This window comes from Rhinatrema bivittatum, chromosome 8 (assembly GCF_901001135.1).
Source record: "Rhinatrema bivittatum chromosome 8, aRhiBiv1.1, whole genome shotgun sequence".
Lineage (NCBI taxonomy): Eukaryota > Metazoa > Chordata > Amphibia > Gymnophiona > Rhinatrematidae > Rhinatrema > Rhinatrema bivittatum.
In genome coordinates, this window is record NC_042622.1 from 126443612 (window position 1) to 126455756 (window position 12145).

Consider the following 12145-nt stretch of genomic DNA (forward strand, 5'->3'; position numbering starts at 1 on the left):
GGACAGCCACCCCAACTTCCTCAATTTTGCTGCTCAGCCCTGGTAATTTTTCAGTGGCTTTGACCAAGACACCTAACTCTGTAGTTAGGCATCTGGCATTGAAAATTTACCACATGAACCTTCAGTCACAACTACCCACGTTTCCCCTCAATTTTAATCCTCTTCTCTTTCCTATCTAACCCAGCTGTCATAGACTCATAGTCCTTGGAGAGGAATCATAAATTGTGGCTCCCTCCAGATCCCAGTACATTATGAATCTGACCACATGATATTACTGTTGTGTAATAAGTTAAGACTTCCTTACCATAGGTGTAGTTTGGGAGGGAGTGGATTGTTGCCCTTCCCCAAATACTCTAGAGGCTGGTGCTAAATTGACTCTTCTACCCCTACCAGTATGATCTCCCTATCTTTTGCCCCTCCCCCAAAGCAAGCAGGCAAACTACACTTGTGTCACTGCTCCTTGGGGATGCTCATCCAACATCTCACCTGTGGATTACCCAAGGATCAGAAACTGTACCTCAGCACTTTTTCGTAATATGGCTTACTTCATATTCTATCCCCTACCCAACAGAGCGTCAAGGCTTTATGCTTAAATTGGTGATGATTTTCCTAATCTGAATGGACTTCATTATCTAAAGCTCCCATTATAGTAGTAATGTGTTTTGTGCCACTAAAAATATTATCCTGTAGCTGTTCAAGCTTCCACTATACCCAGCATGCTGTTAGGATATACTATCCCATGTAACCTAAACAAACTTTGTCTTCTATTTCTTTGCACATATTCAGGAAGTATTGTATTAAGATTATACTTCTCTCAGACTGGGTACAACAAATAAAGATCACTGCTTTTCTCAAAATAGCCTTACCCATTCTTTTCTTTGCCCTTTTTCAGAAATAGCAGACAAAATCTACAACTTGTATAATGGCTACACAAGCGGCAAGGAGCAGCAGACAGCCTATAATACACTGATGGAGGTGTCGGCATCCATACTTTTCCGTGTCCAGCATCATTATAACTTCCACTATGAAAAATTTGGAGATTTTGTTTGGCGAAGTGAAGATGAACTGGGGCCCAGGTAGCTATAAATTTATTCTTCTTAGTGTGATTGCATACTACACAACATGTCAAAACTATAGAACATAGCTCTCCAATGCGAGAAAGTGGGTATTTCTGTACTTGTACTGCATGTACTTTTCAAATGTAAACTATTTAGTGCAATGATTTGTACCCATTGCACTAAATAGGTAATAAAAAATATGTAAAGTTTAGAATCCAGAAGACTAAACAAGATGGGAACACTATGACTAGGAGATCAATATTCAAAACTAAACATTTAAATGGCTAACTCAGAGTTAAGACGGCTAACTTGGATAACATAGAATTAGATAGATAATTTATGAGTTAGATGTATAACTTCTGAGTTAGATGGATAACTTTCTATTTAGATGGATAACTTGCGGGTTATCCATCTAAATAGGTTTGAATATTGATCTTTAGATGTTTTAGGTGTTTTTAAATTGTAAATGTAGGTGTTTATTTTCCAGCTAATTAGGGGTTGTTTGGGGGCAAAACAATTTGTTTTTTATCTGTGCTTTTGTGGCAAAGGTACTATTGCTAGGTATCTTTATTATTTGAATCAAATACATACATTTCCATAACACAAATGAACCGCAGTAACAAAACAATACTCATATTCCCCCAACCACCAGCACATGCTATAACTCCTAGCACTCTTTCCATCAGAACCCTACCCCTCTTCTTCCACATAACTCCAGCCCCACCACCCTCTCTCCCTACTAGCTTGTCCTCTACTTTCTTCCCACCCCACCCCTACCCTTGTTCATTCTATCTTACCTCTAGCTCAGCTCTACAGCAGAGTTGGCTGGAGGAGGAGGAGGATAATGGAGGCCAATCAGCTACAAAAATCTTGTGCAGCTGTAGAGTTTTCAGTATGGAAAAGGCACAGAGTGGAGGATCCATGGCAGGCATCTGGAGGAGTGAGAAAGTGCTAAGGGAGATGGTGTTTTTTCAGTGTTTATCCAATAAACACCTAGGACTCGATATTCAGCACCACTTAGCCAGATATGTTTGGACATATCCAGCTAAACGGCAGCATTCGAATATTCAGCCAAGTTCAGCAGCCGCTGCTTAGCTAGATAACTATTTATCTGGCTAAACAGTTATCCATCTAAGTGGTGGGCAGGACGAGGGCATTCCAGGGCATAGCTACTTATCCAGCTAAGGCCTGCATTTATCAAAATGCACTAAATATTGCATGCAATAGAAAAAGGGGCATGTTTTATGGTAATAGGCAGTTTATCGCAATTTGCGCTAATACCTATGCAAAGTGCTAAGTTACCGCAAATTGTGATAACTGTTTCACACTTTGCGATAAGTGCCAGAATTGTGGTATTTCCTACATACAACCACTGGGGGGACCATGTTTACTATCAGTGCAACTGAGGGGGGAGAGAGAGAGAGAGAGACTAGCCATAATGCCCCAACACTTGATATTACCTAGGTAGAGAGTCCATCAAGCTAGGTTGAGAGAACATTGCACAAATATCATCTTTGAGTGAGTTTCTTCACTCCGAGGGTCATCAAATCTTCACAAGAGAGCACTGTTCTGTTCGTACATCTCACTTTGAATGTCAAAGTGGCCCCTAATCCCTACACTAATACCTAAACCTCACCTCGAGTTACTAGGTGGGCCTCCCATGGAGATATAAATACCTATCTAGTGTTAGGGTATTAAGGCTAGGCTCTCTCACTCTTTCTCCCTGGATAGCTAGGCTGGTGCTTCAGGAGCTTCAAAACTACTAAAACTGGCATTTGAGAACCCATCACAAAATGCAATACAGCTGTAACACAATCTATCATATAGCTTAATACTACTGAAAAAGGTGTAGTTAAAGCTGTGCAATAGGGCTTTGCAAAACAGTAAACCCAGCCCACTCCCACCCCTACCTCTTTTTCGGATTTGCATCACACCATACATTATGGTGCTATCGCATGCATTAAAGGCATTTTCACATGCGTTAAGGGGTTTTCGCATGCATTAAAGGTGCTTAACGCATGCGAAAACGCCTTATAGCATTTTGATAAATGACCCTATATGTTAGCCGGATAAGTTAGACCTGCTATTGAGCAGGTCTAAAGTTAGCCAGATAAACATATCTGACTAACTCAAACATATCCAGGTATATTCAGCAGCGCCGCTATGCTGCTGAATATCTTGGCTAAGCTAGCTGGATATGTTTATTTGCCTAACTTTTTTAGCTGGTTAAATTCTAGATATGGACCCCCCTGTTTTCTTTTTGCATTGGGAATGTTTATCAGTGTTCTCTGGTTAAAACTGAAAATCCGAAGCCCTACCTACAGTATAACATGAATACTGAAGCACAAAGTTAGGTCAGCTCTGGCTGCATTAACAAAAATGTGTTCTGTTTCTACAAGATGACCTCTGTGCAAAACAATGGTCCTGAAATAAGAAAGTTCAAAGATGAGGAATGTCCAGTTTATTAAGATCGGCAGCTAACTGCCCTTCTCACCATCCTGAGATGAGATGTGGTCAGACCATGCTATAGAGTAATATTTCCCAACAGTTTCAAGCCCAAGATCAAACTGCATTAGCAAAAATGTTGTGTGGCACACCAGCCTCCACTAAGCAGGCACATGGACGTGAAGTACACTCATATGACCCAGAAAATAGCTAGGGAAGCATTGAAAGCCCCTCCAGATTATCTTACAAATTTTTTATATAAATGGAGAGAGGGGGTTGAGACAAACATTCTACCATCACAATGGAACAGTGTTAAAGTTGCTTTTAAAATTAACTGATGCACCTGTGTTACAGCAAGAGGCTCTGGTGGCAGGCCCATATCACCAGCTTTAAGTGGATGTCAGTACATATATATATATATAAAGAGAGAGAGAGAGAAAGATAGACATGCATACAAACAATATGCAGAACTGCTGCCAGTTTTGTTCCTCTAGTCGTGATCCATGAATTTTTCCCACCATCTCCATGGCTCTTCTGGCACTGGAGAATGAAGTTTAAGTGAGTTATCCACAGCTCCGAATATTTTTCAGTAACACTTCTTGGGCTTCAGCCACAACTTGTCTCTGTTGTTATACATAGAGGAGTCTCACCTTGGGGCTTCCTCTCAGCTCTTTCTTAATATGAGCAAATCGCCCACCTACCCCAGTTTCTCAGCTTGCTAATGCTCCTGCTCCCTCAACTCCTCACAGCTCCTTACTCTCCGCTACACAACAAGTAGCCTAGTGGTTAGAGCAGCAGGAGACTGAGGTTCAAGTCCCACTGTTGCTCCTTGTGATCTTGGGCAAGTCACTTTACCCTCCATTGTCTTAGGTACAAATTTAGGGCCTCATTTACTAAGCATTTTCCCCATAGTCCCAGAATGGGAGAAAAGCCTTAGTAAAGCAGGCTCTTTGATTGTAAGCACTCTGGGGATACGGAAATACCTACAGTACATGAATGTAAGCCACTGAAGTGCTGAAAAAAGTGCAAAAAGCAGAATATAAAATAATCTAAATAAAAAAAATTCCTCTTCTCTCTATCCCATTCTGTCAGTACCTCGCTGTGAACAAACTTCCCCACTCACGGACTCCAGCTCCCTCTATTTTCAGGAGAAAGCAGAAATTTGTCCAGTGCAGGCAACTGGCTTGATTAGTTACCTTGGCTATCACATTTGACCAACAAGAGTTCCTCCACCGCTGCTGCTTCACATCGCTCAGTGCTCAATGCATACTCTCCCTGTCTTACCCCAGCTTGGGTATGATAAGCTAGAAGCTGAAAGGACTCAAAGTGGCGTTTCAGGAGAAGGAGAAGGAGGAAGAGGTGCTCTGTGCATTGTGTGTGCAGACAGAAAATGGAAAGCAGATCCAAATGTGAAGAATAGGAAAGAACATAAGCACTGGCAAGTTAGGTACGGAAATATTAATAAGGTAGATAAAGAAAGAACTTAAGAAGAAACTTGACAGAGAGGCATAAACAGAAGTGCATCAAAAAGCAAGAAGTGCGTGAAGGAGTCAGTTGACTGAGGGAAAAAGGGCACCCAGGGAGCACATGGCCAAAGAAAACCTAAATTAATTCTTTGCTTTGGTCAATACTGAACAGGGTGTTGGGGAGTTACCCACATCGTTAACTGAAATAAATGTGAAACTAGAAATATTTGTACAGCAATTTGACAAACTAAAAATTAATAAATCACCAGTCCCAGATGTATTCACCACAGAATTCTAAAGAACTCATATGTGAACTTGTAGACCTGTTACTAGTAATCTGTAACCTATCATTCAAAATCTACTTCTGTGTCCGAAGGCTGAAGGGTGGCCAATGTAACAACAATTTTCAAAAAAGATTCCGGCGTGATCTATGAAACTATAGGCAATTGAGCCTGAGATTGTTGCTGTTCTGAAGAACAGAATTACTGGTCAAATAGATAGACATGGCTTTATGGGCAAGAATCAACATGAATTCGGCAAAGTGAAGTCTTGCCTTACCAATCTATTATAATTTTTTGAAGGTATAAATAAACATGTAGATAAGGGTAAGCCAGTTGATATATTGTTTCTGGATGGTCAAAAGGGATTTGACAAAGTCCCACATAACAGTTTCTTCATGAAATTAAAAAGTTATGGGATAAGAGGTGATGACCTACTGTGATTTTGTAACTAGTTAATAGATAGGAAATAGAGTTAGACTAAATGGTCAGTTTCCCAATGGAGTGAGGTAAATAGTGGTGCGAACCAGTGATCTGTACTGGGACCAGTGCTGTTAATATTTACATAAATATTCTGGAAAAGGGAGCTATGAGTGAGGTAGTCATTTCTGCAGATGACACAAAAGTTTTCAAAGTTGTTAAAACATGAATGGACTGTGTGGTAAATGAACTTTAATGTGGACATGTGCAAGGTGATACACAGTGGGTAAAATTATCCAAACTACACAAGGCTGGGTTCCACATTAGAAGTCACTAGCCACGAAAAGGATCTTGGAGTCATTGTGGTCAAAATGTTGAAATTCTAAACCCAATATATGGCAGATTAAAAAATACAAAACAAATTTTATGAATATCATAATGCCTCTATATTGATCCATGGTGCAATTGCATTCTGTATACTGTGTGCAGTTCTGGTCGTCTTATCTAAAAAAAAAAATGTATAGCAAAGAAGGACAAGAAAAATGATAAAGGGGATGAAATGGTTTTCTTTTAAAGAAAAGCTAAAAAGGATAGCATTCTTCACCTTGGAGAAGGGACAGCTGAGGATATGAAAGAGGTTTATAAAATCTTGAGTGGGGTGGTACAGGTATATAGGAATGGTTCTTTACCCTTTTAAATAGTATTAAGATAGGGGACCTCGATGAAAATGAAAATAACAAGTAGTAGTTTTTTTAAAAGTCAGAGAAACTATTTTTTTCATTCAGTGCACAATCAAGCTGTAAAATGTATTGCTTGAGCATGCAGTCTAGGCATCTAGCATAGCTGAGATTAAAAGGGGTTTGGACAAGTTCTTAGAGGAAAAATTCATAAACAAGTATTAGCCAGGTAAACTTTGGAAAGCCACCACTTAACACTGGGAGTGAGTAACAAGTAATGGATCTACTGTTTGGCATCTTCCAGGTCCTTTCTAGTGACTCGGCAGATGACAGAGACAGGATGCTGATCTCAGTGGGCCTTTAGTCTGACCCACATTGCACATCTTATGTTCTTAAGATCTAATAACATTTTCACCATTCAGCATATTATTAAGAGGACTCAGCTAAACACTGATTCTCTATCTCTTTTATTACAACTTGTTGGAACAATTTATGAGCCTCATTGAGGTAAATCCCAGCTCCCGTGTGACTGGCCCTCTAATAGAAGTAGCCTTAGTTCTAATTTTTTTGATAGCTCATTAACCTCTGAAATGCAACCACTGTCTCTCTCTTCTTTGATGTCATTGCAGTTGTTTTTCTTTTAAGCCTTTCCTCTTCATATAAATCCTTAGGCCTTCAGATTTTATGCTTTCAAGAACCTGGTGTTGTCTGGACATCATTAAGACCATCAAGGAGGGTAAAGAAGTCAGTGTCCTAACTGGTTGTAGGTTTTGAGGCTAAATGTGAACCACTTGAGAACTATATTCTTCTGACTGGGAGTGGTTGACCAGTATTAAAGCAAGCATATACTATTGTAGGCTTTCTTTAATATGAAATGTAATACTGCTTCATTTGTATTGATAAAGATTTGGACTTTTTTTTATCTGGGGAACACAGATCTCTTCAGTTGTCACAGTTACCTGGTACTGCACCAGGATTGAAACTGGGCAGACTAAATGGATCTCATTATATTTTATTTATTATATGTATTTATGTATGCCAAGCCATTATATTTTATGTATCTATATTTTGTATTGCTCTTAGACCTCCCATTGTTTGAGTTACCACTTTGCAGAAATATATTGGGAGTAGAAGGTCAAAACCTTCATAGTATCTTTTCTGATGTGGCATTTAGATTTTGACTATGCCTTCCTGCCAGGAGACCAGGACACATGAATGATGCCTGGTGGATTCTTCTGAGATATTCTACAGCATTTTATATCTCTCAGGGAGAGAGAGAAAGGAATGAAGTTAGCAGTAAAAGATGAATGGATCAGGAGAAAACCATGCATAACAATACAGAAGGTGGAAAACTTGATTTCTGAGTTATAAAACAAGGCTACTCTTATGGATTTTAAAAGTATTCAGGAAAATATTAATACGAAAAACATAATTCAAGGCAATACACTAAATCATGTCTATTGCATTTTCTCTTCCGTTCCCTTTCCCTGTATCAAAAATCAGCAGAGTTTCTTGTTGGTTAACTGAGTACTTAACCGGTGTCCAGAGAACCAAACTAAAGGGGTCATTTACCAAGCGGATTGCACACGATAAGGGATGTTTCACACGCGAAAAGTCCCTTATCGTGTGCGATACCAAGATGGGGGCGGAGTCGGGGCGGCTTCAGCCCCGGAAGAGAAGGAGTTGGGGTGGCACAGGGGCTGACGCCGCTAAGACTGCACCGACAGCGAAAGGTAAGCACCTTTATCGCTGTCAGTTTCACGCCAAATAACTACATCTTTTATGGTGTAGTTATTTGGCGCGATGCCGGTAGCAATCGCACCGCGGAGGTGCGATCGCTGCCAGCTATCTCAGGACCGCCCCCCCCCCGTTACCACGGGATTCACTATGCCTTGCGGCATTAGTAAATCCAGCCCTAAGGGGGTCATTTACCAAGCGAATCGCACGCGATAAGGGACGTTTCGCATGCGAAAAGTCCCTTATCGCGTGCGATAGCAAGATGGGGACAGATGGGGCGGCATCAGCCCTGGAAGAGGAGGAGTCAGGGCAGCACCGGGGCTGACGCCGCGAAGACTGCGCCGACAGCAAAAGGTAAGCACCTTTATTGCTGCCAGTTTCGCGCCGAATAACTACACCTTTTATGGTGTAGTTATTTGGCGCGATGCCGGCAGCGATCGCACCGTGGAGGTGCGATCACTGCCGGCTATCGCAGGACCGCCCCCCATTACCGCGGGATTCACTATGCCTCGCGGCATTAGTAAATCCAGCCCTAAAGGTCTTGTTATTCAGCCTTCGATTGTTCCTACTATTTATTTGATGATAACATTTAGAAGGCTTTTTCCAAGCACTGGTTCAGAATGGGTTGAGACTTTATACCTCTCAAATGTAAATCTAGATATCCCAATTGTGTAAATATTAGGCTTTTATTGTTTTCTGTAGTATATTGACAAACTGATGTGTAGGTCTAGTTTAGAAAACTGTATCATCTTCAACATTCCGTTAATTTAAAGTGAGGTATTGCATTCTAAAGAGTAATGATAGAATGCATGCAAAATGGAGATGTCTTTTGCAATTACATGGATACAGTAGGGTGATTGCCATGTTAGTCCACTTGAAAACACAAAAATAAAGGTTAACAAACAAAAAAATAGTATAAGATATATTTTTATTGGACTAAATTTATTTGTTGAGTATCTTTTGGGAGCTGACACTTCTTTCCTCAGGTCCAAATAAATTAAATGAAAGCAGTTTATTCTAAAGTGTATTTGTTGGAAAAAATGCTTGTATAATCTAAAGGATCCTGTAAACGTAAATGGTTTAAACATTTCTTTTGAAATCATAATACATCCATGGTCAGCAAGCTTCATTATAAAGTATTCTGAAAGTAATTGGGGAGAAATGTTGACTTGGTGGGTTGGATTATGGAATCATATCCTTTGTCCTTAAGGCTGAAGGCTCAGATTCAGCTCACATTGGTAGTGGGAAAAGACATTTATCATCAAAATAGTTCAGTGTCCACATAACCATAAAAACCACTAGTGTTCTGTATTCATCATCCCTTCAAAATTTGCCTTAAAAAGGAAGACTGCAAAAGCTTAATGTCCTGAAAACTTATTTTTATTGGGATTGGTGATGCAGTTGATATTGAAATCTTTGTTCCTGACCTGAGGCTTTAAACTTGGACATGTCATTAGGGTGATTAGTTTGGTGGGACAGTGCTTGAGAACTGCCAGACCAGGCCATGGAAAATACTATAGTATAACCACAAACGTTGAATAGAAAATTAGTACAGAAAAATATGCATTGCCCCCCTTCTTTTTTCACTACTTAACTACCCTTTTCTGCATTGCAGGAAAGCTCATCTGATTTTGAGAAGACTGGAGAAAGTTAGTAGTCACTGTTCTACTCTTCTGCGTAGTTCCTACATCCAGAGCCGCATAGACACTGTGCCGTATTTGCTGTGTCGTACTGAAGAAGTTCGGCCATCTGGTTTGGTCTGGTACAACATCCTAAAGGAGATCAAAATCACATGCGAGGAGAAAATAGTCCACATGCCCCGCAACATATATGGAGATTCTAAAGAACGATGAGGTGCATGTTAATGAGATTCTTCTGCTTTGTACAAGGGCAAAAGGCTCATGAACAAAGACTCAGGATTTTCTTGAGATTTGGGGGATGGGGGTAGAGTCACAGAGGCTGAAGATAATGCCAAGCCAAAACAGTCTTTTTTAAAACAACAAGAGAATATATGAACTATAGAAAAGTTTCCAGCAAGCAAGATGTTCCTTTTTTAAACATATTTTATTTGACTCTGTAGAAGACTCTCTCTTTTTTAAGCTTTTGCTACTGAATCCTGAACTACACAATCAAAATCTGAAATATGGAAAAAAATATCAGCAAGCCATATCAGGCATCATAGGGCTTTGTGGCCCAAATGCTCTACCACCAAGCATTGGCTGATGTTGCTTGACAGAGAATGCTCTGGCTGCAAAACAGACCGAAAGCATTCCCAGGAAGTGACTTTCTTTAACATTAGTGCAAGGAAAATACAAGTACATTGCAGGAAAAAAAATAACTTTTTATGCTGCAAGTTTGCATACCTCCTTGCCTGTTAATCCTAAATTCCATTGACCTTCTTTGTAAGGTCCTTAAGAATACTTTGCATTAAAATTTCTCCTGAAATCCATGTTCCTGCCTGCTTGGTATTTCTTGCAGACATTGCATGTGCTTGAACATTCTTGATATATTTTCTGCAATGGTAATTGCTGCTTAGCTGATTACTTTTGAGGTCTTTCAAAGGAAGCACTTAAGAAAAAGAAGGTTATTTACACCCTTTAGAGAATGAAATCCTTTTTAGTCCTGGTGTGAGGACATTACTAACCAGCAAATTAGGGCATTGGAAAGTCAGCTAATTTCTCTGTCCTGCACATATGCTCCACAGCCGAGGAAATGAGGAAGAGGAAAACTAAGAGAGATGGGGGTCCAGATTTTAGGGACGTAGTTGGAGTAATACATGGAAATAGGGATGTAAAGAGGTCACTTCAACTGATTAAATTGATTCATTGATGGTTATCTACAAAGTCAGTTTTGAAATCTATTTTAGTAGTGTATTGAAACTCAAGGTTAAATGGAAAATGATGATAGAATTTGTCTCCTACTAAAGGTGGGTTGTTTTTTTTCTAATTCTGAATAAATATAAAAGGAGTTCTCTCATCTTAAAGTACATCTAAAAGTACAGCGCTGAGGACAGATTGAATCTGGGCAGTGCTGAGGCATGAAGGATGGCTAGAAGATGCCCTTCTCTCTGATCCCCAGTAAACATCTTTATGAACAGTTCATTTTGTAGAGACATGATAAATCTTTAATTAAAATACACACATTTTTGCAGAAAATCAAGAAGGTCACTTTCAGGATGGAGAACTCTAGTGGCACCAATATTCCTCAGTAGAACACAAAGCAAGTGAATTTCAACAGGTTTTCAGCATTACTACTCACAGCGATCCTTTTCAAGCAGAACTGGCCAGGAATCCAACATGCCCCAATCTTCATCCTATCTGGCAATATACATCTATCTAGCTTTTGGAGATACAAATGTTACTTTAAAACAGAAATGAATATCTGTAATTTTTGCTGTGGTTTCTCAAGAATTTGATCTCCCTTAGTACCTGATTCACTAGGGATTTTTCCCATATGCACAAAATGGGAGAAAGCCTTAATGAATCTGGCCCTATTCGTTTTGCATACCAATCTCTATAAGTTCTATTGGAGAGCTGAGCTGGTTCCCTAAATTTCTCACTTATGGAGCACGAGTAAAGGTCAACTAAGAGCAGAGAAACTATAACACAGCCCAAAATTATGCTTGTCAATTTTGTTTTAATGTATTTTCTCTTCAAATGGCTATGTATGTATATCTATATATGTATATGTATATATTTCTATGCAGTTGCAGTATATATTTAGGAAATATGAATTGCCAATGAGAGCTGTATAGTGGAATATATTGAGTCTAAGGAAGAGGTGTAGGGAGCAATAGAGGATTGATTATAAGCTAAAGCTAAATCCTAAGGACAATATTGTCTGTGGAAGTGCCTTAATTTGTCTGAGAGGGCCTTTATTTTCCATTATGACACATTTAACAGTCACTATTTGTTTTATAAAACTGGTAAGTAATATAGATATATGTTTTTGCAATGTTTGCACTATCTGTTTATTTTTGTTCATGATTTTATATTATTTTTTTTCTTTTCTTGGTTAATTATTTTTAATTACAAGATTCACAGTTACGTAGATGGGTGGCAGTT

At 39.4% G+C, this 12145-nt stretch overlaps 1 protein-coding gene across 3 annotated transcripts in view; it reads left to right on the forward strand.

Annotated features, from left to right (window-relative positions):
* The window catches only part of ASTN2 (astrotactin 2), a 1130819-nt gene extending 1120296 nt beyond the window's left edge, over positions 1 to 10523 (forward strand). For all 3 annotated transcript variants that reach the window (XM_029612108.1, XM_029612110.1, XM_029612109.1), the window contains 2 exons: positions 893 to 1076; positions 9697 to 10523. In XM_029612108.1, the coding sequence (XP_029467968.1) occupies positions 893 to 1076; positions 9697 to 9934 (422 nt within the window). In that variant the 3' untranslated portion in view covers positions 9935 to 10523. The remainder of the gene's footprint in view (positions 1 to 892; positions 1077 to 9696) is intronic.
* The last annotated feature ends 1622 nt before the right edge of the window (positions 10524 to 12145 follow it).